Source organism: Manacus candei, unplaced genomic scaffold, assembly GCF_025592945.1.
Source record: "Manacus candei isolate 608988 ecotype Guabito, Panama unplaced genomic scaffold, ASM2559294v1 h1tg000613l, whole genome shotgun sequence".
In the NCBI taxonomy this organism is placed as follows: domain Eukaryota; kingdom Metazoa; phylum Chordata; class Aves; order Passeriformes; family Pipridae; genus Manacus; species Manacus candei.
The window spans coordinates 1-26667 of NW_026138661.1; the positions used below are offsets into that span (position 1 = coordinate 1).

The 26667-nt window shown below is 63.7% G+C and overlaps 1 protein-coding gene across 1 annotated transcript; it reads left to right on the forward strand.

The window, feature by feature from the left end:
* Positions 1-62: 62 nt before the first annotated feature.
* On the forward strand, positions 63-19778 carry LOC127466132 (protein turtle homolog A-like; the record flags this gene model as incomplete). The annotated part of the gene is given in 11 exon segments (XM_051776741.1): positions 63-798; positions 2276-2399; positions 4090-4265; positions 9292-9548; positions 11968-12052; positions 13333-13503; positions 15710-15755; positions 17207-18311; positions 18313-18365; positions 19504-19600; positions 19602-19778. Coding segments are annotated over 11 exon segments (2937 nt in total), but the record flags the coding sequence as incomplete, so codon positions are not given.
* Positions 19779-26667: the final 6889 nt, after the last annotated feature.

Sequence of the window (26667 nt, forward strand, 5' to 3'; positions counted from 1 at the left end):
CATCACGTCCCCTTGTCCCTGGAGTTGTGGGGTCACCCCACCAAGTCCTTTTATCCCTGGAGCTGTGGGGTCACCCCCATCACATCCCCTTGTCCCTGGGGTCCCCCCCACCAAGTCCCTTTATCCCTGGAGTTGTGGGGTCACCCCCATCACATCCCCCTGTCCCTGGAGTTGTGGTGTCACCCCCATCATGTCCCTTTATCCCTGGGGTCACCCCCATCACGTCCCCTTGTCCCTGGAGTTGTGGGGTCACCCCACCAAGTCCTTTTATCCCTGGAGCTGTGGGGTCACCCCCATCACATCCCCTTGTCCCTGGAGCTGTGGGGTCACCCCCATCACATCCCCTTCTCCCTGGGGTCACCCCCATCACGTCCCCTTTATCCCTGGAGCTGTGGGGTCACCACCAAGTCCCTTTATCCCTGGAGTTGTGGGGTCACCCCCATCACGTCCCCCCTGTCCCTGGAGCTGTGGGGTCACCACCAAGTCCCTTTATCCCTGGAGCTGTGGGGTCACCCCACCAAGTCCCCTTGTCCCTGGGGTCACCCCCATCTCATCCCCTTGTCCCTGGAGCTGTGGGGTCTCCATCCCAGCCCCGCTGTGGGGTGGGGCTGGTGGTCTCCCCCCCTCACCGTGCCCGTGCCCTCCAGGTGGGCGGCGCGGGCAAGAGCAGTGCCCGGGTGGACGGGAACGGGAGCCTGGTCCTGCAGCCCCTGAGCAAGGAGCAGCACGGGCTCTGGGAGTGCAGGGCCACCAACAGGGTGGCCACTGTCACCACGGCCACCGCTGTCCACGTGCTGGGTGAGCCCCCTGCGCTGGCACCGGCCCTGGGGGGCTTCGGGGTGGGGTGGGGTGGGGGGTGACCCCTGGCACCGTCCCGTGGCGTCCTGGCATTGCTGGGGCGGGGCTGGGAGGGCATTCCTGGCATCCCATGGCATCCTGGGCTGAATCTGGGATGGGGTGGCCCAGCAGGAGCAGGGAGGGCGTTCCTGGCACCATCCCATGGCATCCTGGCATTGCTGGGGCAGGGCTGGGGTGGCTCAGCAGGAGCTGAATCTGGGATAGGGTGGCCCAGCAGGAGCAGGGAGGGCATTCCTGGCATCCCATGGCATCCTGGCATTGCTGGGGCGGGGCTGGGGTGGCTCAGCAGGAGCAGGGCAGGGCATTCCTAGCACCATCCCATGGGATCCTGGGCTGGATCAGGGCTGGGAGGGGATTCCTGGCACAATCCCATGGGATCCTGGGCTGGACTGGGGCTGGGAGGGGGTTCCTGGCACCATCCCATGGCATCCTGGCATTCCTGGATCAGGGCTGGGGTGGCCCAGCAGGAGCAGGGAAGGGATTCCTGGCACCATCCCATGGGATCCTGGGCTGGATCGGGGCTGGGAGGGGATTCCTGGCACCATCCCATGGGATCCTGGGTTGCACTGGGGCTGGGGTGGCCCAGCAGGAGCAGGGAGGGGGTTCCTGGCACTATTCCATGGATTCCTGGGCTGGATTGGGGCTGGGAGGGCATTCCTGGCACCATCCCATGGGGCATCCTGGCATTGCTGGATCAGGGCTGGGGTGGCCCAGCAGGAGCAGGGAGGGCGTTCCTGGCACCATCCCATGGGATCCTGGCATTCCTGGCAGCATCCCATGGGATCCTGGGCTGGATCAGGGCTGGGAGGGGATTCCTGGCACCATCCTATGGGATCCTGGCATTCCTGGATCGGGGAATGCTCCCAGCAGGGGCAGGGAGGGGATTGTGCCCCCTGTGCCGGGCACTGGTGAGGCCACACCTCGAGGGCTGTGCCCGGTTCTGGGAATTCCGGGAGGATGTTGAGGGGCTGGAGCGTGTCCAGAGGGGCTGGAGCAGCAGGAGAAGGGGCTGGAGAAGTCCCGAGGGAGCTGGGGGGGCTCATCCTGGAGCAAAGGAGGCTCAGGGGGCATCAGGGGGGCACCTTCTCCCTCTGGAATTCCCTGGCAGGAGGTTGGAGCCGGGGAGGGGGGTCGGGCTCTGCTGCCAGGGAAAACCAGGAGGAGAGGGAACGGCCACAAGGGAAAGTTCAGGTTGGGAATCAGGAGGAATTTCCTCCTGGAAAAGGGGGGGGTGGGCGCTGGCAGGGGCTGCCCAGGGAGGTTTGGGGGTGTTTGGGAAGAGCCCACGTGGTGCCCCCGTGGGTGCCAGGGGGGTGTTGGGTCCCGGGTGGGGCTGGATGATCCCGGAGCTCTTTCCCAACCTGCTGGATTGTGTGATCCCGGGATTTTGTGAGTCTCTGACCCCCCCCCTCCCCAGGCACCAGCCCCCACGCTGTCACCAACGTGTCTGTGCTGGCACTGCCCCTGGCTGCCAACGTCTCCTGGGAGCCCGGCTTCGATGGAGGCTTCTTCCAGAGGTTCAGCGTCTGGTACACCCCCCTGTGAGTGCCCACCCCCCCTCCATGAGTGCCCACCCACCCCCTGTGAGTGCCCACCCCCCCTCCATGAGTGCCCACACCAACCTGGGAGTGCCCACACTCCCCCATGAGTGCCCACACCAACCTGGGAGTGCCCACACTCCCCCATGAGTGCCCACACCAACCTGGGAGTGACCACACTCCCCCATGAGTGCCCACACCAACCTGGGAGTGACCACCCACCCCTGGGAGTGCCCACGGCCCCTGGGAGTGCCCACCCCCCCTCCATGAGTGCCCACCCACCCCCTGTGAGTGCCCACCTCCCCTCCATGAGTGCCCACACCCCCTGTGAGTACCCACCTCCCCTCCATGAGTGCCCACGGCCCCTGGGAGTGCCCACCCACCCCTGGGAGCTGGTGAGGTGTCTGTGGGTGGGGGCTCTGGGTGACTGGGGGGTCTGGGGGCTGGTGGGATGTGGGAGGGGGTTCTCTGGGTGAATGGGGGTCTGGGGGCTGGTGAGGTGTGAGGAGGGGGGTTCTCTGGGTGAATGGGGGTCTGGGGGCTGGTGGGGTGTCTGTGGGTGGGGGCTCTGGGTGACTGGGGGGTCTGGGGGCTGGTGGGGGGTTCTGTGGGTGAATGGGGGGTCTGGGGGCTGGTGGGGGGTTCTCTGGGTGAATGGGGGGTCTGGGGGCTGGTGGGGGGTTCTCTGGGTGACTGGGGGGTCTGGGGGCTGGTGGGATGTGTGTGGGGGTTCTCCAGGTGACTGGGGGGTCTGGGGGCTGGTGGGGTCTGTGTGGGGGGTTCTCCAGGTGAATGGGGGGTCTGGGAGCTGGTGGGGGGGCCTCTGGGTGACTGGGGGGTCTGGGGGCTGGTGAGGTGTCTGTGGGTGGGTTCTCCAGGTGACTGGGGGGTCTGGGGGCCGGTGGGGTGTGTGTGGGGGGGGGGGTTTCCAGGTGACTGGGGGGTCTGGGGGCTGGTGGGGTCTGTGTGGGGGGTTCTCCAGGTGAATGGGGGGTCTGGGAGCTGGTGGGGGGGCCTCTGGGTGACTGGGGGGTCTGGGGGCTGGTGGGGTGTGAGGAGGGGGGTTCTCTGGGTGAATGGGGGTCTGGGGGCTGGTGGGGTGTCTGTGGGTGGGGGCTCTGGGTGACTGGGGGGTCTGGGGGCTGGTGGGGGGTTCTGTGGGTGAATGGGGGGTCTGGGGGCTGGTGGGGGGTTCTGTGGGTGAATGGGGGGTCTGGGGGCTGGTGGGGGGTTCTCTGGGTGACTGGGGGGTCTGGGGGCTGGTGGGATGTGTGTGGGGGTTCTCCAGGTGACTGGGGGGTCTGGGGGCTGGTGGGGTCTGTGTGGGGGGTTCTCCAGGTGAATGGGGGGTCTGGGAGCTGGTGGGGGGGCCTCTGGGTGACTGGGGGGTCTGGGGGCTGGTGAGGTGTCTGTGGGTGGGTTCTCCAGGTGACTGGGGGGTCTGGGGGCCGGTGGGGTGTGTGTGGGGGGGGGGTTTTCCAGGTGACTGGAGGGTCTGGGGGCTGGTGGGATGTGTATGGGGGGTTCTCCAGGTGACTGGGGGGTCTGGGGGCTGGTGAGGTGTCTGTGTGTGGGGTTCTCCAGGTGACTGGGGGGTCTGGCGGCCGGTGAGGTGTCTGTGTGTGGGGTTCTCCAGGTGACTGGGGGGTCTGGGGGCCGCTGGCCGGTGTCTGAGGGGTGCCCCCCACTGCAGGGTGAAGCCCCCTCCGCGGGCACACCACGACTGGGTGTCGCTGCCGGTGCCCGCCGGTGCCCGGCACCTGCTGGTGGAGAACCTGCAGCCCGACACCGGCTACCAGTTCAGCGTCCTGGCCCAGAACAAGCTGGGCAGCGGCCCCTTCAGCCAGATCGTCACCTCCGTGCCCAGGGGTCAGTGGGGGGCACCCCAAAACCTCCCCCACGGGGCCCCTCAACCCCCTGGGACCCTCCTGTTTCCAGGGGCACCCCCAAAACTTTCTCAGAACCCTCAATCCTCTGGGACCCTCCTGTTTCCAGGGGCACCCCCAGAACCTCCCCCCCGGGGCCCCCCAACCCCCTGGGACCCTCCTGTTCTCAGGGGCACCCCCAAAACCTCCTGAAACCCCTCAACCCCCTGGGACCCTCCTGTTTCCAGGGGCACCCCAAAACCTTCTCAGACCCCTCAGTCCCCTGGGACTCTCCTGTTTCCAGGAGCTCCCCCAAAACCTCCTGAAACCCCTCAATCCTCTGGGACTCTCTTGTTTTCAGGGGCTCCCCAAAACCTTCTCAGACCCCTCAATCCCCTGGGATCCTCCTGTTTCCAGGGGCACCCCAAAACCTCAAACCCCTCAATCCTCTGGGACTCTCCTGTTTTCAGGGGCACCCCAAAACCTTCTCAGATCCCTCAATCCCCTGGGACTCTCTTGTTTTCAGGGGCTCCCCCAAAACCTCCTGAAACCCCTCAATCCTCTGGGACCCTCCTGTTTCCAGGGGCACCCCAAAACCTTCTCAGACCCCTCAGTCCCCTGGGACTCTCCTGTTTCCAGGAGCTCCCCCAAAACCTCCTGAAACCCCTCAATCCTCTGGGACTCTCTTGTTTTCAGGGGCTCCCCAAAACCTTCTCAGACCCCTCAATCCCCTGGGATCCTCCTGTTTCCAGGGGCACCCCAAAACCTCAAACCCCTCAATCCTCTGGGACTCTCCTGTTTTCAGGGGCACCCCAAAACCTTCTCAGATCCCTCAATCCCCTGGGACCCTCCTGTTTTCAGGGGCACCCCAAAACCTCAAACCCCTCAATCCTCTGGGACTCTCCTGTTTTCAGGGGCACCCCAAAACCTTCTCAGATCCCTCAATCCCCTGGGACCCTCCTGTTTTCAGGGGCACCCCAAAACCTTCTCAGACCCCTCAATCCTCTGGGACTCTCTTGTTTTCAGGGGCTCCCCCAAAACCTCCTGAAACCCCTCAATCCTCTGGGACCCTTCTGTTTCCAGGGGCACCCCAAAACCTTCTCAAACTCCTCAACCCCCTGGGACCCTCCTGTTTTCAGGGGCACCACAAAACCTCCTGAAACCCCTCAATCCCCTGGGATCCTCCTCTATCCAGGGACTCCCCCAAAACCTTCTCAGACCCCTCAGTCCCCTGGGACTCTCCTGTTTCCAGGGGCTCCCCCAAAACCTCCTGAAACCCCTCAATCCTCTGGGACTCTCTTGTTTTCAGGGGCACCCCAAAACCTTCTCAGACCCCTCAATCCCCTGGGATCCTCCTGTTTCCAGGGGCACCCCAAAACCTCAAACCCCTCAATCCTCTGGGACTCTCCTGTTTCCAGGGGCACCCCAAAACCTTCTCAGACCCCTCAATCCCCTGGGACCCTCCTGTTTTCAGGGGCTCCCCAAAACCTTCTCAGACCCCTCAACCCCCTGGGACCCTCCTGTTTCCGGGGCACCCCAAAACCTCCCCCCCGGGGCCCCTCAACCCCCTGGGACCCTCCTGTTTCCAGGGGCACCCCAAAACCTCCCCCCCGGGGCCCCTCAACCCCCTGGGACCCTCCTGTTTCCAGGGGCACCACAAAACCTTCTCAGACCCCTCAATCCTCTGGGACTCTCTTGTTTTCAGGGGCTCCCCAAAACCTTCTCAGATCCCTCAATCCCCTGGGACTCTCCTGTTTCCAGGGGCACCCCAAAACGCCCCTCCCGGGGCCCCTCAATCCCCTGGGACCCTCCTGTTTCCGGGGCACCCCCAAAACCTCCCCCCTGGGGCCCCTCACGAGCTCCTGGAGGGCTCCTCTTTCCAGGTTCTCCCCCAAACCCCCGTCTCCCTCTCCCACCCCCTCTGGAATCTCCAATCCCCTCTCCAGTTGCCCTCCAGGGACCCTCCTGTTCCCAAATCCCCCTATCCCACTCCCACCCCTCTGGAAGCTCCAATTCCCACTCCTTCCCTCCCCCAGGGACCCTCCTGTTCCCAAACCCCTGTTTCCCTCTCCCACCCCCTCTGGAATCTCCAACCCCCTCCCCGTTTCCCCCCAGGCTCGGCGGTGCCCACAGTGCCTCAATCCCCTGGGACCCTCCTGTTCCCAAACCCTCTCTCACCCCTCTGGAATCTCCAATCCCACTCCTTCCCTCCCCCTGGGACCCTCCTGTTCCCAAAGCCCCCTATCCCTCTCCCACCCCTCTGGAATCTCCAACCCCCCCGTGCCCCCCCAGGCTCGGCGGTGCCCTCGGTGCCCCAATCCCCCGGGACCCTCCTGTTCCCAAACCCCCTTTCCCTCTCCCCCCCCTCTGGAATCTCCAACCCCCTCCCCGTTCCCCCCCAGGGATCCTCCTGTTCCCAAACCCTCTCCCCCCCCCTGCAATCTCCAACCCCCCCGGTGCCCCCCCAGGCTCGGCGGTGCCCTCGGTGCCCCAATCCCCCGGGACCCTCCTGTTCCCAAACCCTCTCCCACCCCTCTGGAATCTCCAATCCCCTCTCTGGTTGCCCCCCCGGGACCCCCCTGCTCCCAAACCCTCTCCCACCCTCTGGAATCTCCAGTTCCCTCTCCCCCCCCCCTGCAATCTCCAACCCCCCCGTGCCCCCCCAGGCTCTGCGGTGCCCACAGTGCCTCAATCCCCCGGGACCCTCCTGTTCCCAAACCCTCTCCCACCCTCTGGAATCTCCAACCCCCCCGTGCCCCCCCAGGGATCCTCCTGTTCCCAAACCCTCTCCCCCCCCCGCAATCTCCAACCCCCCCGTGCCCCCCCAGGGACCCTCCCGTTCCCAAACCCTCTCCCCCCCCCCGCAATCTCCAACCCCCCCGTGCCCCCCCAGGCTCGGCGGTGCCCTCGGTGCCTCAATCCCCCGGGACCCTCCTGTTCCCAAACCCTCTCCCCCCCCCACAATCTCCAACCCCCTCCCCGTTCCCCCCCAGGGACCCTCCTGTTCCCAAACCCTCTCCCCCCCCCCACAATCTCCAACCCCCCCGTGTCCCCCACCAGGGACCCTCCTGTTCCCAAACCCTCTCCCCCCCCCCCCTGCAATCTCCAACCCCCCCGTGCCCCCCCAGGCTCGGCGGTGCCCACAGTGCCTCAATCCCCCGGGACCCTCCCGTTCCCAAACCCTCTCCCCCCCCCTGCAATCTCCAACCCCCCCGTGCCCCCCCAGGCTCGGCGGTGCCCTCGGTGCCCCAATCCCCTGGGACCCTCCCGTTCCCAAACCCTCTCCCCCCCCCTGCAATCTCCAACCCCCCCGTGCCCCCCCAGGCTCGGCGGTGCCCTCGGTGCCCCAATCCCCCGGGACCCTCCCGTTCCCAAACCCTCTCCCCCCCCCTGCAATCTCCAACCCCCCCGTTCCCCCCCTGGGACCCTCCTGTTCCCAAACCCTCTCCCACCCCTCTGGAATCTCCAACCCCCTCTCCCCCCCCGGGACCCTCCTGTTCCCAAACCCTCTCCCCCCCCCACAATCTCCAACCCCCTCCCCGTTCCCCCCCAGGGACCCTCCTGTTCCCAAACCCTCTCCCCCCCCCGCAATCTCCAATCCCCCCCCCCCCCGTGCCCCCCCAGGGACTCTCCTGTTCCCAAACCCTCTCCCCCCCCTCGCAATCTCCAACCCCCCCGTGCCCCCCCAGGGACCCTCCTGTTCCCAAACCCTCTCCCCCCCCCTGCAATCTCCAACCCCCTCCCCGCCGTTCCCCCCCAGGGACCCTCCTGTTCCCAAACCCTCTCCCACCCTCTGGAATCTCCAACCCCCTCCCCGTTCCCCCCCAGGGATCCTCCCGTTCCCAAACCCTCTCCCACCCTCTGGAATCTCCAACCCCCTCTCCCCCCCCGGGACCCTCCTGTTCCCAAACCCTCTCCCACCCTCTGGAATCTCCAACCCCCCCGTTCCCCCCCAGGGACCCTCCTGTTCCCAAACCCTCTCCCCCCCCCCTGCAATCTCCAACCCCCCCGTGCCCCCCCAGGCTCGGCGGTGCCCACGATGCCCCAATCCCCCGGGACCCTCCTGTTCCCAAACCCTCTCCCCCCCCCACAATCTCCAACCCCCTCCCCGTTCCCCCCCAGGGACCCTCCTGTTCCCAAACCCTCTCCCCCCCCCGCAATCTCCAACCCCCCCGTTCCCCCCCAGGGACCCTCCTGTTCCCAAACCCTCTCCCCCCCCCGCAATCTCCAACCCCCCCGTGCCCCCCCAGGCTCGGCGGTGCCCTCGGTGCCCCAATCCCCCGGGACCCTCCTGTTCCCAAACCCTCTCCCATCCCTCTGGAATCTCCAATTCCCTCTCCCACCCCTCTGGAATCTCTCCCTGTTTCCCTCTCCCCCCCCCCTGCAATCTCCAACCCCCCCGTGCCCCCCCAGGCTCGGCGGTGCCCACGATGCCCCAATCCCCCGGGACCCTCCTGTTCCCAAACCCTCTCCCACCCTCTGGAATCTCCAACCCCCCCGTGCCCCCCCAGGGACCCTCCCGTTCCCAAACCCTCTCCCCCCCCCGCAATCTCCAACCCCCCCGTGCCCCCCCAGGCTCGGCGGTGCCCACGATGCCCCAATCCCCCGGGACCCTCCTGTTCCCAAACCCTCTCCCCCCCCCACAATCTCCAACCCCCCCGTGCCCCCCCAGGCTCGGCGGTGCCCTCGGTGCCCCAATCCCCCGGGACCCTCCTGTTCCCAAACCCTCTCCCACCCTCTGGAATCTCCAACCCCCCCGTGCCCCCCCAGGGACCCTCCCGTTCCCAAACCCTCTCCCCCCCCCGCAATCTCCAACCCCCCCGTGCCCCCCCAGGCTCGGCGGTGCCCTCGGTGCCCCAATCCCCCGGGACCCTCCTGTTCCCAAACCCTCTCCCACCCTCTGGAATCTCCAACCCCCCCGTGCCCCCCCAGGCTCGGCGGTGCCCTCGGTGCCCCAATCCCCCGGGACCCTCCCGTTCTCAAACCCTCTCCCCCCCCCCGCAATCTCCAACCCCCCCGTGCCCCCCCAGGCTCGGCGGTGCCCTCGGTGCCCCCCGCCCGCCCGTCGGTGCCGGTGCCGGTGTCGCTGCCCCCCCCTCGGGCGCTGAGGGCCAGCGAGACCCCTCGGGGGGTGTTGCTGCGCTGGGACCCCCCCGTGCCCCTCCCCGTGCCAGGGGCACCCAGCGGGTACGCCCTGGAGCTGCGCCAGGACAGGGGCCGCTGGGAGCTGCTGGAACGTTCCATCCCGGGCACCGACACCCAGGTGCTGGTGCCGGGGCTCATCAAGGTGAGAGGGGAAAAAATAAAATAATAAAATATATAAAAGTATGATAATAAAATAATAAGATATATAAATAGGTAATAATAAAATAATAAGATATATAAATAGGTAATAATAAAATAATAAGATATATAAATAGGTAATAATAAAATAATAAGATATATAAATAAATAATAATAAAAATTAAAATATATAAATAAATAAATAATAAAATATCAAATATGTAAATAAATAATAATAAAATATTAAAATATGTAAATAAATAATAATAAAATAATAAAATATGTAAATATATAATAATAAATTAATAAAATATATAAATAAATAATAATGAAATAATAAAATATATAAATAAATAATAATAAATTAATAAAATATATAAATAAATAATAATGAAATAATAAAATATATAAATAAATAATAATAAATTAATAAAATATATAAATAAATAATAATGAAATAATAAAATTTATAAATAAATAATAATAAAATAATAAAATTTATAAATATATAATAATAAAATAATAAAGTATATAAATAGATAATAATAAAATAATTTAAAAAAAAATTAAAAATGAAGGTTAAAAAATGAAATAATAAAATATATAAATAAATAATAATAAAATATATAAATTAATAATAATAAATTAATAAAATATATAAATAAATAATAATAAAATAATAAAGTATATAAATATATATTAATAAATTAATTTTAAAAAATTTAAAAATGAAGGTTAAAAAATGAAATAATAAAATATATAAATAAATAATAATAAAATAATAAAATATATAAAAGTATGATAATAAAATAATTTTAAAAAAATTTAAAAATGAAGGTTAAAAAATGAAATAATAAAATATATAAATAAATAATAATAAAATAATAAAATATATAAAAGTATGATAATAAAATAATTTAAAAAAAAATTTAAAATGAAGGTTAAAAAATAAAATAATAAAATATATAAATAGATAATAAGAAAATAATAAAATATATAAATAGATAATAATAAAATAATAAAATATATAAATATATAATAATAAAATAATAAAATGTATAAAAGTATGATAATAAAATAATAAAAAAAATTTAAAAATGAAGGTTAAAAATAAAATAATAAAATATATAAATAAATAATAATAAAATAATAAAATATATAAATATACAATAATTAAATCATAAAATATATAAATATATGATAATAAAATAATAGAATATATAAATATGTAATAATAAAATATACACATAAATAATAATAAAATAATAAAATATATAAATAAATAATAATAAAATAATAAAATATATAAATAGATGATAATAAAATAATAAAAAAAAATTTAAAAATGAAGGTTAAAAATAAAATAAATGGGGTAAATGTGGGTGTAAATGTGTAAAATATGTGTTTAATGTGTGTGTGTTATGGAGATTTTTAGGTGTTTGGGTGTTATGTGTTTTATATGTTTTTATATGTTATAGAGCTTTATATATTTATATATTATATAGATTGTAGATATTTGATATATTATATATTTTTATATGTTATATATATTTTTTATAATATATTATATAGATTATATAGATTGTATATATTTAATATATTATATGTTTTTATATGTTATATATATTTTTTATAATATATTATATAGATTATATAGATTGTATATATTTAATATATTATATGTTTTTATATGTTATATATATTTTTTATAATATATTATATAGATTATATAGATTGTATATATTTAATATATTATATATTTTTATATGTTATATATATTTTTATAATATATTATATATATTATATAGATTGTATATATTTAATATATGTTTTATATGTTATATATATATTTTTATAATATATTATATATATTATAAAACCATATATTTATATATTATATTTTATATATATTATACATATATATTTTTATATATTATATATTCTACATATTATAAAATTTATATATTTATATATTTTATATTTAATATTTTTATATGTCATCTATTTACATATTATCTATTTATATATGTATATATTTATATATTATCTATTTTGTCTATATATACTTATATATTACATATATTTTATATATTATATACATATATTATATATTACACATTTGTATATATATGAAAATGATACAAAATTAAAATTAATTAAAATTGGAATGAATCAAAATTAAAATTTAAACCGAAATTTTAACGAATTCATTCAATCCAAAAACAAAACCCGCTTAAAAAGAAAAAAAAAAAAGAAAATCCGCTCTTGTCTAAAAATGATTCTTAAAAAAAAAACGGATTTGAATCAAAATTTAAAAAGTCAAATTGTAATTAATGACACTGAACTGAAAACCCCCCCTGGAGCCCTGGCCCTGGCAGGTCAATAAATGGGATTTTGGGGTTTTTTTTCTCCCCCCCCCCCAGGACGCCTTCTACGAGTTCCGCCTGGTGGCCTTGGCCGGCAGCTACATCAGCGAGCCCAGCAACCTGGTCAACATCTCCACGGCTGGTCAGAGTCCCCAAAGTGCCCCCCTGGTGTCCCACCCCTGTGTCACCCCCCGTGTCACCCCCAGTGTGCCACCCCTGTGTCCCTCTGTGTCCCTCCAAGGTCCTGCCGTGTCACCCCCTGTGTCCCCCTGGTGTCCCACCCCTGTGCCACCCCCTGTGTCCCTCTGTGTCCCCCCTGGGTCCCACCCCAGTGTCACCCCCCCCGTGTCCCCTGGTGTCCCACCCCAGTGTCACCCCCTGTGTCCCTCTGTGTCCCCCCAATGTCCCACTCCAGTGTCACCCCCTGTGTCACCCCCTGTGTCCCTCTGTGTCCCCCTGGTGTCCCACCTCTGTGTCCCACCCCTGTGTCCCCCCCAGTATCCCACCCCTTTGTCACCTCCTGTGTCACCCTCTGTGTCCCACCTCTGTGTCACCCCCTGTGTCACCCCCAGTGTCCCACCCCTGTGTCCCACCCCTGTGTCACCCCCCGTGTCACCCCCAGTGTGCCACCCCTGTGTCCCTCTGTGTCCCTCCAAGGTCCTGCCGTGTCACCCCCTGTGTCCCCCTGGTGTGCCACCCCCTGTGTCCCTCTGTGTCCCCCCTGGGTCCCACCCCAGTGTCACCCCCCCCGTGTCCCCTGGTGTCCCACCCCAGTGTCACCCCCTGTGTCCCTCTGTGTCCCCCCAATGTCCCACCCCAGTGTCACCCCCTGTGTCCCTCTGTGTCCCCCTGGTGTCCCCCCCCAGTGTCCCACCCCTGTGTCACTCCCTGTGTCACCCCCTGTGTCCCTCTGTGTCCCCCCAATGTCCCACCCCAGTGTCACCCCCTGTGTCCCCCCAATGTCCCACCCCAGTGTCACCCCCTGTGTCCCCCCAATGTCCCACCCCAGTGTCACCCCCTGTGTCCCTCTGTGTCCCCCCAATGTCCCACCTCTGTGTCACCTTCTATGTCCCACCCCTGTGTCCCTCTGTGTCCCCCCGGTATCCCACCCCAGTGTCACCCCCCCGTGTCCCCTGGTGTCCCACCCCAGTGTCACCCCCTGTGTCCCTCTGTGTCCCCCCGATGTCCCACCCCAGTGTCACCCCCTGTGTCCCCCAGGATCCCACCCCAGTGTCACCCCCCGTGTCTCCCAGGATCCCACCCCAGTGTCACCCCCCGTGTCCCCCAGAATCCCACCCCAGTGCCCCCCCGTGTCCCCCAGGATCCCACCCCAGTGTCACCCCCTGTGTCCCCTGCTGTCCCACCCCCGTGTCCCCCCCTATCCCCCGTGCCCTCCCCGCTGACGTGCCCTCCCAATGCCAGGCATGGAGGTGTACCCGTCGCGCACGCAGCTGCCCGAGCTGCTGCCGCAGCCGGTGCTGGCCGGGGTCATCGGTGGCATCTGCTTCCTCAGCGTGGCCGTCATCTTCAGCACCACGGCCGCCTGCCTCATGAACCGCCGGCGCGCCAACCGCGGCCGCAAGCGACGGCAAGGTACCGCCATCCCGGGGATCCTGCCCGTCCCGGGGATCCTGGGGATCCCGGCCATCCTGGTGATCCCAGTGATCTTGGCCATCCCGGTGATCCTGGGGATCCTGGCCATCCTGGGGATCCTGGTGATCCCAACCATCCCGGTGATCCTGGGGATCCTGGCCATCCTGGGGATCCTGGTGATCCCAACCATCCCGGTGATCCTGGCGATCCTGGGGATCCCAGTGATCCTGCCCATCCTGGTGATCCTGGCAATCCTGGGGATCCTGGTGATCCTGGCAATCCTGGGGGTCCCAGTGATCCTGGTGATTCCGGTGATCCTGGCCATCCCGGTGATCCTGGGGATCCTGGCCATCCTGGTGATCACAGCCATCCCACCCATCCTGGCCATCCCTGTGATCCTGGCCATCCTGGTGATCCTGGCCATCCCAGCCATCCCAGTTATCCCGGCCATCCCGGTGATCCCAGTGATCCTGGCCATCCCAGTGATCCAGGTGATCCCAGCCATCCTGGTGATCCTGGTGATCCCAACCATCCTGGTGATCCTGGTGATCCCAGCCATCCCAGTGATCCCGGTGATCCCAACCATCCTGGTGATCCTGGGGATCCCGGTGATCCTGCCCATCCCGGTGATCCTGGGGATCCCGGCCATCCTGGTGATCCCGGGGATCCTGCCCATCCTGGTGATCCTGGGGATCCCGGCCATCCTGCCCATCCTGCCCATCCCGGTGATCCTGGTGATCCCAGTGATCTTGGCCATCCCGGTGATCCTGGGGATCCCAACCAGCCTGGTGATCCCAGTGATCCTGGCAATCCTGGGGGTTCTGGTGATCCTGCCCATCCTGGTGATCCTGCCCATCCTGGGGATCCTGCCCATCCTGGGGATCCTGGTGATCCTGGGGATCCCAGTGATCCTGGGGATCCTGGTGATCCCAGTGATCCTGGTGATCCTGGCCATCCTGGTGATCCCAGTGACCCTGGTGATTCTGCCCATCCTGGCCATCCCAGCCACCCCGGCCATCCTGGTGATCCCAGCCATCCCAGAGATCCCAGCCATCCTGGTGATCCCAGTGATCCCGGCCATCCCGGTGATCCCAGCCATCCTGGAGATCTCAGTTATCCTGGTGATCCTGGCCATCCCGGTGATCCCAGTGATCCTGGCCATCCTGGGGATCACAGCCATCCCACCCATCCTGGCCACCCCGGTGATCCTGGCCATCCCGGTGATCCTGGCCATCCCGGTGATCCTGGTGATCCTGGCCATCCTGGTGATCCTGGCCATCCCAGCCATCCCAGTTATCCTGGCCATCCCGGTGATCCCAGTGATCCTGGCCATCCCGGTGATCCCAGTGATCCCGGTGATCCCAGCCATCCTGGAGATCTCGGTCATCCTGGTGATCCTGGCCATCCCGGTGATCCCAGTGATCCCAGCCATCCCAGTGATCCTGGTGATCCCAGCCATCCTGGTGATCCTGGTGATCCCAGCCATCCCAGTGATCCCGGTGATCCCGGCCATCCCAGCTCTCCCAGGGGTGGGTTGGCATCGGGCACGGGCCTGGCACGGGTTTGGGGGGCTGGCAGGGTCAGGGGTGCCCATCTGCCACCTCATGGTCCCGTTTGGGGGCCTGGCAGGGTCAGGGGTGCCCATCTGCCACCTCAGGGTCCCGTTTGGGGGGCTGGCAGGGTCAGGGGTGCCCATCTGCCACCTCAGGGTCCCGTTTGGGGGGCTGGCAGGGTCAGGGGTGCCCATCTGTCACCTCATGGTCCCGTTTGGGGGGCTGGCAGGGTCAGGGGTGCCCGTCTGTCACCTCATGGTCCCCCCAAACCCATCTGCCACCTCAGGGTCCCGTTTGGGGGGCTGGCAGGGTCAGGGGTGCCCATCTGTCACCTCACAGTCCCGTTTGGGGGCCTGGCAGGGTCAGGGGTGCCCATCTGCCACCTCAGGGTCCCGTTTGGGGGGCTGGCAGGGTCAGGGGTGCCCATCTGTCACCTCATGGTCCCGTTTGGGGGGCTGGCAGGGTCAGGGGGTGCCCGTCTGTCACCTCATGGTCCCGTTTGGGGGGCTGGCAGGGTCAGGGGTGCCCGTCTGTCACCTCATGGTCCCGTTTGGGGGGCTGGCAGGGTCAGGGGGTGCCCATCTGTCACCTCATGGTCCCGTTTTCATTGCTCGCCCCGTGACGTCCCCGCCGTGTCCTCGTGGCCTTTCCAGATCCACCACTCGTGTTCTCCCCCAGCAGGAAGCTGCCACCTCCACAGTAAGTCATGCCACGGCCATGCCACGCTCCTCCCTACCCCCTCTGTGTCCTGCCATGCCGTGCCACCCTCCCTGTCCTGCCACCCCATCCTGTCCCCTCTGTATCCTGCTGTGCTGTGCCACCCTCCCTGTCCCACTCCTGCCATGCCACACTCCCTCCCTGTCCTGTCACCCCATGCTGCTCCCTCCCTGTCCCCTCTGTGTCCTGCCATGCCATGCCACCTTCCCTGTCCCACTCCTGCCATGCCACGCTCCTCCCTGTCCCCTCTGTGTCCTGCTGTGCTGTGCCACCCTCCCTGTCCTGCCACCCCTTCCTGCTCCCTCCCTGTCCCACTCCTGCCATGCCACGCTCCTCCCTGGCCCCTCTGTCCTGCCATGCTGTGCCACCCTCCCTGTCCCACTCCTGCCATGCCACCCTCCCTGTCCCCTCTGTGTCCTGCCATGCCAAGCCTGCCACCCTCCTTGTCCTGCTCCTGCCATGCCACACTCCCTGTCCTGCCACCCCATCCTGTCCCCTCTGTGTCCTGCCATACCGTGCCACCCTCCTTGTCCTGCTCCTGCCATACCACACTCCCCTCCTTGTCCTGCTCCTGCCATGCCACGTTCCCATGCCCATCCCACTCCTTCCCTGTCCCATTCCTGACCACGCCACACTCCCCATCCCTCTCCTTCCCCATCCCACTCCTTCCCCATCCCTCTCCTTCCCCATCCCACTCCTTCCCCATCCCTCTCCTTCCCCATCCCACTCCTTCCCCATCCCTCTCCTTCCCCATCCCTCTCCTTCCCCATCCCTCTCCTTCCCCATCCCTCTCATTCCCCATCCCACTCCTTCCCCATCCCTCTCCTTCCCCATCCCACTCCTTCCCCATCCCACTCCTTCCCCATCCCTCTCCTTCCCCATCCCACTCCCTCCCTTCCCACTCCCTCCCTTCCCACTCCCTCCCATCCCACTCCTTCCCCATCCCTCTCCTTCCTCATCCCGCTCCTTCCTCATCCCGCTCCTTCCTCATCCCGCTCCTTCCCCATCCCACTCCCTCCCATCCCACTCCCTCCCATCCCACTCCCTCCCATCCTACTCCTTCCTCATCCCGCTCCTTCCTCATCCCGCTCCTTCCTCATCCCACTCCTTCCTCATCCTACTCCCTCCCTTCCCACTCCCTCCCATCCCACTTCCATCCCACCATTCACTTGCCACTGGCTGGGAGCACAGGGACAGCCTGGGGACAGTCTGGGGACAAATTAGGGACATCCTGGGGACATCCTGGGGACATCCCCCCCTCTGCCACTGCCCGAGGCCACGAGGGCCGGGGGGCCGGGGTCAGCGCTGCCCCCAAACTCTCCCCGCGGGTCATTTTTGGCCGGAGAGAAGAACCGGGGCGAGCACCGAGGGGGTGACCCGGCCCGGCCCGTCCGGGGGTGCTGCAGCCCCGCCCGTGTGTCCCCTCCCCGCAGCCTTCCTGCTGGCCCTGGGAGCCCCGACAGCGCGCTGAAGCTGAAGCTGCAGCCCTCGCCGTGCCAGAGCCTGCAGCGGGCACTGCTCTGGGGCGAGAAGGCGGGCACCAGCCTGGGGCTCAGCATCGCCGGCTGCCCGGGCTACGAGAGCGGCCCCGGGCTACGGGAGCCGGGGCTACGAGAGCCGGGGCTACGGGAGCCGGGGCTTCGAGAGCCGGGGCTGAGAGAGCCGGGGCTGCGAGAGCCGGGGCTACGAGAGCCGGGGCTTCGAGAGCCGGCGCCGCTCGAGCGGATCCGCCGCGGCCCCGACGGGCGCTTCGTGCTGGAGAGCGACCCCCCCCCGCAGCCCGCGGAGCCCCCGCAGCCCTCCGAGGAGGAGGAGGAGGAGGAAGAAGAGGAGGAGGAGGAAGAGCCCGTGTGGCGCAGGGGGGTCTCGCTGCGCCCCCACCCCGCGGGGCAGCCCCGGCGCTCCGGCGCCCACCGGCACGGGCGTTATTTCGGCTGCGGGGGGAGCAGCAGCAGCCCCGTGGCCGAGGAGGGGGCCGGGGCTTTGTGCATCATCGACGTGAGCTCCGTGGCCTCCGCCGCGACCACCAGCACCAGCAGCACCACCACCACCCTGCCTTACAGCCCCGGCCGGGAGCCCCCCGAGCCCCCCCGGGCCCCCCCGGCCATGAGCGGGATCCTGCAGTACCTCAGCCTGCCCTTCTTCAAGGAGATGTGCGTGGACGGCGACTGGCCCCCCCAAGAGGAGGAGGAGGAGGAGGAGGAGGAGGAGGAGGAGGAGGCCGGGGACCCCCCCCGTGCTGGCGGGCACCCCCCCGCCAGCCCCCCGCCCGCGCCGTGCCCGGACTGCATCGACACTTGTGCCAACGCCACCTCCCCCCCTGCCACCGCCGCCCTCCTCCAGCCCCCCCGGCTGCCCCTGGGACCCTCCAAGGCCTCGCTGCCCGGCTCGCCCGCCTGGCCCCGCCGTGCCCCCCCCCACCTGCGGACTGAGCCCCCCGGGCGACCCCCGGAGCCCGCGGTGGCCCCCCCCGAGCAGCTCCCCCGGGGCAGCCTGACCAGCCAGAGCAGCGGCCGCGGCAGCGGCTCCTTCCTGCGGCCCCCCCTCGCTGGCCCCGGCCCCGGGGGGCACCTTCCTGGGCATCGGCAAGAGGTGAGACGCGGGCGGGACCGCCGGGAGGGGCCCGGGGTGGGGCTGGCACGGGTGGTCCCTGGCACGGGGGTCCCTGGCACGGAGCTGTCCCGCTGCCTCCCGGCCCCGCGGCACCCCGGGGACACCCCCCTGGGGGTCCCTGCTGTGCCCTCGTGTCCCTCGGGGGGGTGACTCGGGGTCTGTCCTGGCACCGCTCGGTGGGATCTGATGCCTCGGGGAACGTGCCCAGCCCGGGGGTCTCACTCTGGGGTCTCTCCTGATGCCCATCTCTGGGGTCTGATGCCCATCCCTGGGGTCTCACTCTGGGGTCTCTCCCGATGCCCATCCCTGGGGTCTGATGCCCATTCCTGGGGTCACTCCTTGGGGTCTCTCCTGGTGCCCATCCCCAGGGTCTCACTCCTTGGGATCTCTCCCGATGCCCATCCCTGGGGTCTCACTCTGGGGTCTCTCCCGATGCCCATCCCTAGGGTCTGATGCCCATCCCTGGGGTCTCACTCCTTGGAGTCTCACCTGATGCCCATCCACTCCTGATGCCCATCCCCAGGGTCTCACCCCCACCCCGGGGGTCTCACCCCCATCCCCAGGGTCTCACCCCCACCCCGGGGGTCTCACCCCCATCCCCAGGGTCTCACTCCCACCCCAGTGCCTCACTCCCACCCCAGTGCCTCACCCCCACCCAGAGGGTCTCACCCCCACCCTGGTGCCTCACCCCCACCCCAGGGTCTCACCCCCACCCCGGGGGTCTCACTCTTTGGGGTCTCTCCTGATGCCCATCCCCAGGGTCTCACCCCCATCCCGGGGGTCTCCTTGGGGTCTCTCCTGATGCCCATCCCTAGGGTGTCACCCCCCCACCCAGGGGGTCTCACCCCCACCCCGGGGGTCTCACCCCCATCCCTAGTGTATCACTCCTTGGGGTCTCTCCCGATGCCCATCCCCAGGGTCTCACCCCCACCCCGGGGGTCTCACCCCCATCCCCAGGGTCTCACCCCCATCCCCAGGGTCTCACCCCCATCCCGGGGGTCTCCTTGGGGGTCTCTCCCGATGCCCATCCCCAGGGGGTCTCACCCCCACCCCGGGGGTCTCACCCCTCGTGGCCTCGCCCCCCCCCCTTTTCCCCCCCTTCTCCCTCCCCCCTCAGGAGAAACACCTCCGTGGACGAGAACTACGAGTGGGACGCGGAATTCGCTCTGGAATCCGAGCTCCTGGAGGCGCTGCAGCTTTACCGGGCCGCGACCCCCGCCCGGCCCGGGACCCCCCGCCCGGCCCGGCTCCGCCATCGCCCTGCGGGACCTGCAGCAGCAGCAGCGACCCCCCCCCCCGTGAGTGCGGCCCCCCCCGCGCCCCCCCACCCCCGGGCCCGCGCCCCTTTGGCCGCCGCGGGGGTCGCGGCAGCGGGGCCGGACCCTGCGTGTCTCCCCGCAGAGCCCCCCGTGAGGTCGCTGTCGGCGTCGGGGACGCCCCCCCTCCTGCCCCAGACGACCCCCCCCGGCCCGCCCCGAGGGGTCTCCGGGGGCTCGGCGGCGCAGGCAGCGGGTGGGCGCCCGCGGGTGCTGCTCGGAGCGCTTCGAGGTGGCCACGCTGCTCTGAGGGACCCCCCCCCCCGGGACCCCCCCTCCCTGCATCGGGGGTGAAGGGATGGGGGGGGGGGGAATAAAGAGGCGTGAGAGCAGCTCTGGCTCCTGTGTGGTGGTGGGGGGGACACACACACGCACCCCAAGCCCACCCTCAGGGCACCCCCCGGGGTCTTGGCACTCCCTGCTCCCCCTAAACTCCCCCCCTCCTGGTACCCCCCATCTTCTCTGTGCCCCCCCCCCTCTTCCTGGTACCCCCCATATTCTCTGTGCCCCCCCCCCTTCCTGGTACCCCCCCATCTTCTCTGTGCCCCCCCCTCTTCCTGGTACCCCCCCATCTTCTCTGTGCCCCCCTCAAATTGCTGTGGCCCCCCCCATCTTCCTGGTAGCCCCCCCATCTTCCCTGTGCCCCCCCCCCCCTTCCTTGTACCCCCCGTCTTCTCTGTGCCCCCCCCAGTTGCTGTGCCCCCCCATCTTCCTGGTACCCCCCCCCATCTTCTCTGTGCCCCCCCATCTTCCTGGTACCCCCCCCATCTTCCTGGTACCCCCCCCCATCTTCTCTGTGCCCCCCCATCTTCCTGGTACCCCCCCCCATCTTCTCTGTGCCCCCCCATCTTCCCACTCCACCCCCTTCCCAATGTTTCCCCTCCCCAATTTTTGTCCCCCCCCTCCCCTCCCTGCCCCCCCCACCCTCTCGGTGTCCCCCCCCCCGCTCCCCCCCCTCCTATCGCTGTGTCCCCCTTTCCTGTCCCCTCTCCGCTGTCCCCGCCCCCTCCTGTGTCCCCCCCCACCAATTCCGGGGTGGCCCCTCCCCTTTCCTTTTTTTGGGGGGGCGTGGCCTGCGCTCCCCCATGCCCTTCTATGGCCATGCCGCGGGATCGCGTCACGGGGGGGGCGGGGCCAGGCGGGTGACGTCATCGCTGGAGCCCGTGTCCCGCGTGGGCTCCGGGAGGGGTCACGTCGGGTCACGGAGCCCCGACCGTGTCACCCCCCCCCTTGGGGTCTCACCCCTGTGTCACCCCCCCTTGGGGTCTCACCCCTGTGTCACCCCCTGTGTCACCCTGGGGTCCTGCCGTGTGTCACCCCCTCGTGTCACCCCCCTGTGTCACCCTGGGGTCCTGCCGTGTCACCCCTGTGTCCCCCCGGTGTCCCACCCCTGTGTCACCCCGGGGTCCCAGCCCTGTGTCACCCCCTGTGTCACCCCCTGTGTCACCCTGGGGTCCTGCCGTGTCACCCCTGTGTCCCACCCCTGTGTCACCCCTTGTGTCACCCCCCCGGGGTCCCAGCCCTGTGTCACCCCCCCTGTGTCACCCCCCTGTGTCCCCCCGGGGTCCCACCCCTGTGTCACCCCCTCGTGTCACCCCCTGTGTCACCCTGGGGTCCTGCCGTGTCACCCCTGTGTCCCCCCGGGGTCTCACCCCTGTGTCACCCCCTCGTGTCACCCCCTGTGTCACCCCCCCTTGGGGTCCCAGCCCTGTGTCCCTCCGTGTCCCCCTGGGGTCCGGCCGTGTCACCCCCTGTGTCCCCCCCGTGTCCCACCCCTGTGTCACCCCCTCATGTCACCCCCTGTGTCCCCCCCATGTCCCACCCATGTGTCCCTCTGTGTCCCCCCAAGGTCCTGCCGTGTCACCCCCCGTGTCCCCTCAGTGTCCCACCCCTGTGTCCCCCCCTGTGTCCCCCTGTCCCCCCCTCCCCCGTGTCCTCCCCTGTGCCACCCCTGGGGGGGGTCCTGTCCCCAAATCACCCCCCGGGACCTGTCCCCTCCTGCTCTGTGTCACCCTGGGCCTCCTGTGTCACCCCCTGCCCCCCCCCCCCGTGTCCCCCCTGTCCTGCCCCTGTGCCACCCCCCTCCTGCCCCTGTGCCACCCCCCTCCTGCCACCCCCACCCCTCTCCTGCCACCTCCGTGTCACCCCCTACCCCCCCCCCGTGTCCCCCCTGTCCTGTCACTGTGCCACCCCCCTCCTGCCACCTCCGTGTCATCCCCTGCCCCCCCCCGTGTCCCCCCCTGTCCCTTGGGCCACCCCCCGTCCCGGTGTCCCCCACCCACGTCACCAAACCCACCCAAAATCCCCGGGGTGGCCACCCACAACCCGGAGGGGGGGGGGGGACGAGTGACAAAGGTGACAACACCACCCCCCCCGTCCCCCCGTGTCACCCGTGGGGGGCGAGGGGACAACCGCGGGGCCGGTCCCGCCGCCACAGCCGAGCTCGGGGGACACGGTGGCACCTCGGGGGGGGGTGGTGGTGGATGCTGGGGGGGGGGTGGGGGGTGACGGCGACACGGCGGTGGTGGCCCTGCCACCCGTCCGGCCGCGGGTGGCCCCGAGCCCGCGCGTTTGTTTGGTGTTTTGGTGGCGTTTCCCTTGGAAACGGGAGCGGTGCCACCAACTGTCCCCTCCCGGCGCCGCTGCGGAGGCCACCTCCCCCCCCTCACCCCCCCCCCCCGGCTGTCCCCGTGTCACCAGGACCAGGCCACGGGTGTCCCCACTGCCACCACGGCCCCCGTGTCCCCCTGTCACCACGGCCCCCGTGTCCCCACTGCCACCACTGCCCTGTGTCCCCCTGTCACCACTGCCCTGTGTCCCTCTGTCACCACTGCCCTGTGTCCCTCTGTCACCACTGCCACTGTCCCCCTGCCACCATGGCCCCCGTGTCCCACTGTCACCACAGTCACTGTCCCCCTGTCATCACTGCCCCGTGTCCCCCTGCCACCACTGCCCTGTGTCCCCACTGTCACCACAGTCACTGTCCCTCTGTCACCACTGCCCCGTGTCCCCCTGTCACCACAGCCACTGTCCCTCTGTCACCACTGCCCTGTGTCCCCCTGTCACACAGCCACTGTCCCCCTGTCACCCCTGCCCTGTGTCCCCACTGCCACCATGGCCACTGTCCCCCTGTCACCACTGCCCTGTGTCCCCGTCACCACAGCCACTGTCCCCCTGTCACCACAGTCACTGTCCCCCTGTCACCACCACCCCCCGTCCCCACCAAAGCCACCCCGCTGTCACCTCAGCCACCGCAGCCACCCTGTGTGACACCGCCACCACTGTCACCCCGTGTGACACCGCTGTCACCCTGTCCCTGCCTCGGCCACCACAGCCACGCTGTCACTGCGCAGCCCCCGTGTCCCCCTGCCACCACGGCCACCAAAGCCACCACAGCCATGTGTCCCCAAGCAGCCCCCGTGTCCTCCTGCCACCACGGCCACCCCTGTCCCCACCAAAGCCACCACAGGCTCATGTCCCCAAGCAGCCCCTGTGACCTCCTGCCACCACGGCCACCACTGTCCCCACCTGGGCCACCACGGCCACCCTGTCCCCACCACAGCCACCATGGCCACCCCTGTCCCCAGCTGGGCCACCACGGCCACCCTGTCCCCACCACAGTCTCTCTGTCCCCATCTCGGCCACCAGAGCCACTCTGTCCCTGCCACTCCCCCAGTGTCCCCCTGACACTCCCCTTGTGTCCCCCCTGTGCCACCACAGCCCCTCTGTCCCCACCTGGGCCCCCCTCCCTTTCCGTTCCCGCAGCCCCTCCTGGGGCGGTGCCACCCCCGGGAGCTCGATGTCCCTCCCAGGGGACTCGGTGCCACCCCCAGGGGCTCGGTGCCACCCCCAGGGGTTCGTTGCCACCCTCGGAGGGCGTTTTGGTGCCACCCCCAGGGGCTCGGTGCCACCCCCAAGGGTTTGGTCCCACTCCCTGGGGTTCGGTGCCACTTCCAGGGGTTCAGTGCCACTCCCGTGGGGGACTCGGTGCCACTCCCAGGAGCTCGGTGCCCCCCCCATGGGTTCAATGCCATTCCCAGGAGGCTCGGTGCCACCCCCGGGGGTTCGTTACCACCCCCGCGGGTTAGTTGCCACCCCCGGGGCTTCGGTGCCACCCCCGGGGAGGGTTCAATGCCACTCCCAGGGGTCCGGTGCCACCCCCGTGGGTTCAGTGCCACTTCCAAGAGTTCGGTGCCACTCTCAGGGGTTCGGTGCCACTCCCGCGGGGGGTTCGGTGCCACCCCCGGGAAGGGTTCGGTGCCACTCCCAAGAGTTCGGTGCCACTCCCGCGGGGGCTCGGTGCCACCCCCGTGGGTTCAATGCCACTCCCAGGAGTTCGGTGCCACCCCCGTGGGGGGCTCGGTGCCACTCCCAAGAGTTCGGTGCCACTCCCGTGGGTTCAGTGCCACTCCCAGGAGTTCGGTGCCACCCCCGCGGGGGGCTCGGTGCCACTCTCAGGGGTTCGGTGCCACTCCCGCGGGGGGTTCGGTGCCACCCCCGTGGGTTCAGTGCCACTGCCAGGAGCTCGGTGCCACCCGCGTGGGTTCAATGCCACTCCCAGGAGCTCGGTGCCACGCCCGGGAAAGGTTCGGCGCCACTCCCAGGGGCTCGGTGCCAGCCCCGGTGCCCGCGCTGGCGGCTGGTCCCGCCCCCGGGGGCGGGCGGGGCCGGGCGGGACCGGGGCCGCCCCCGCCCGCGGTGACATCAGCCCTGAAAAGGGCGCGGGCGGCGGCGACATCCGGCACTGCCACCCCGGGGACAGCGGGGACCGGCGCCGCAGGTAGGCACGGCCACCGGGCACCGGGCACCGGGCACCGGGCACCGGGCACCGGGCACCGGCAGCGGGCACCGGGAGCGGGGTGGGCAGCGGGAGGTGCCACCAGCACAGGGCTGGGGATGGGGACAGCGCGGGGGGATCACTCACCCCCCACCCCCTCCCCGGGGTGTGCCCCCACCCCCCCCGAACCCACCCCCCCCCCCCTCCAGCCCCCGGGGCGGCCGCGCCCGCGGAGCCCCCGCGACACGCCCGGGAAACCGGACCCGGGGGGGCTTCCGGCCCTTCCCCCGGGGGGGGGGGGACCGGGGCGAGGCCGCGGGGGGGGGGGCCGGACCCCTCCCTGTGTCCCTGAGGGGTCCCCTCCCCGTGTCCCCCCCGGGGTCCCCTCCCCGTGTCCCCCCTGGGGTCCTCTCCACGTGTCCCTCCTGGGGTCCTCTCCACGTGTCCCCTCTGGGGTCCCCTCCATGTGTCCCCCCCGGGATCCCCTCCCCGTGTCCCCCCTGGGGTCCCCTCCCCGTGTCCCCCCTGGGGTCCTCTCCACGTGTCCCCCCCGAGGTCCTTGCCCCGTGTACCCCCAGAGTCCTCTCCCCGTGTCACTGAGGGGTCCCCTCCATCTGTCCCCCCCGAATTCCCCTCCCCGTGTCCCCCCCGAGTTCCCCTCCCCGTATCCCCCCGGGATCCCTCCCCGTGTCCCCAAGGGGTCCCCTCCACGTGTTCCCCACCCGGTTTCCCCCTCTATGTGTCCCCCACCCCGGGTCCCCTCCTCGGGGGGTCTCTGGGGGACACCAGGGTGACCCTGAGCTGGCTCCGGTCCCCTCCCCGTGTCCCCGAGGGGTCCCCTCCCCGTGTCCCTGAGGGGTCCCCTCCATGTGTCCCCCACCCGGGGGTCCCCTCCACGTGTCCCCCCCGGAATCCTCTCTCCGTGTCCCCAAGGGGTCCCCTTCATGTTTCCCCAAGGGGTCCCCTCCCCGGGGGTCTCTGGGGGGGACACCAGGGTGACCCTGAGCTGGCTCCGGTCTCCTCCCCGTGTCCCCAAGGGATCCCCTTCCCCGTGTCCCCCCCGGGGACCCCTCCCGGGGGTCTCTGGGGTCCCCAGGGTGGCCGTGTCCCCTCCCTGATGTCTCTCGGGGGTCTCTGGGGTCCCCAGGATGGCCGTGTCCCCTCCCGCTGCCCCCCGGGGTATTTTGGGGGTCCCCAGGGTGGCCGTGTCTCCTCCCTGCAGCCCCCCGGGGTATTTTGGGGGTCCCCAGGGTGGCCGTGTCTCCTCCCTGCAGCCCCCCGGGGTATTTTGGGGGTCCCCGGGGTTGCCCTGTCCTGGCTGTCCCCCCCTCTCCCTGTTGTCACCGGGGGTCCCCAAGGTGCCCCGGTCCCCAAGGGGGTGCCCACAGCCCCCCAAAGGGGTACCCACAGCCCCCCAGGGGGTACCCACAGCCCCCCCAAGGGGGTACCCACAGCCCCCGAGGGGGTACCCACAGCCCCCCAAGGGAGTGCCCAGCCTGTCCCTGGGGACCCCCGGGTGGCTCCCCGCCGAACTGGGACCCCCCCATTACCCACCGGGGTGGGCACAGCCCCCAAAGGGGTACCCACAGCCCCCAAGGGGTACCCACAGCCCCCCAAGGGTTGCCCACAGCCCCCCGAGGGGGTGCCCACAGCCCCCAAGGTGCCCTGGTCCCCAAGGGGGTGCCCACAGCCCCCCAGGGGTTGCCCACAGCCCCCCAAGGGGGTGCCCAGCCTGTCCCTGGGGACCCCCGGGTGGCTCCCCCCCGAGCTGGGACCCCCCCCATCACCCACCGGGGTGGGCGCAGCCCCTTCCCGCGGGCTCCGGGGGGGGTCTCCGGGGCAGCAGAGCCGGGACCGGGGCGTGTCCCCCCCCCCGTGTGCCCCCCCCGCCGCCTCCTCCTGGGCGAGCCCGGCTGGGTCGGGAAATGATCCCAGTTCCAGCTCCTTTGTTTCCCAATCCCTTGGCCCCCCCCGCCGGGCGCTCCCCAACCCCCCCCCTGCCTCCCGGGGGGGCTCCCTGTGCCACCCCCCCGGCCTGGGGGCACCCCCCGACCCCACCCTGCGCTCTGGACCCCCCTGTGGGTTTGGGTCTGGGGGGGGTGGGTTTCCTCCTGTCCCCCCTCCCCTCGTGACAGGACACCCCCCCCTCCCCTCCCGGGGGGCTCCCCGTGCCAACCCCCCGGCCTGG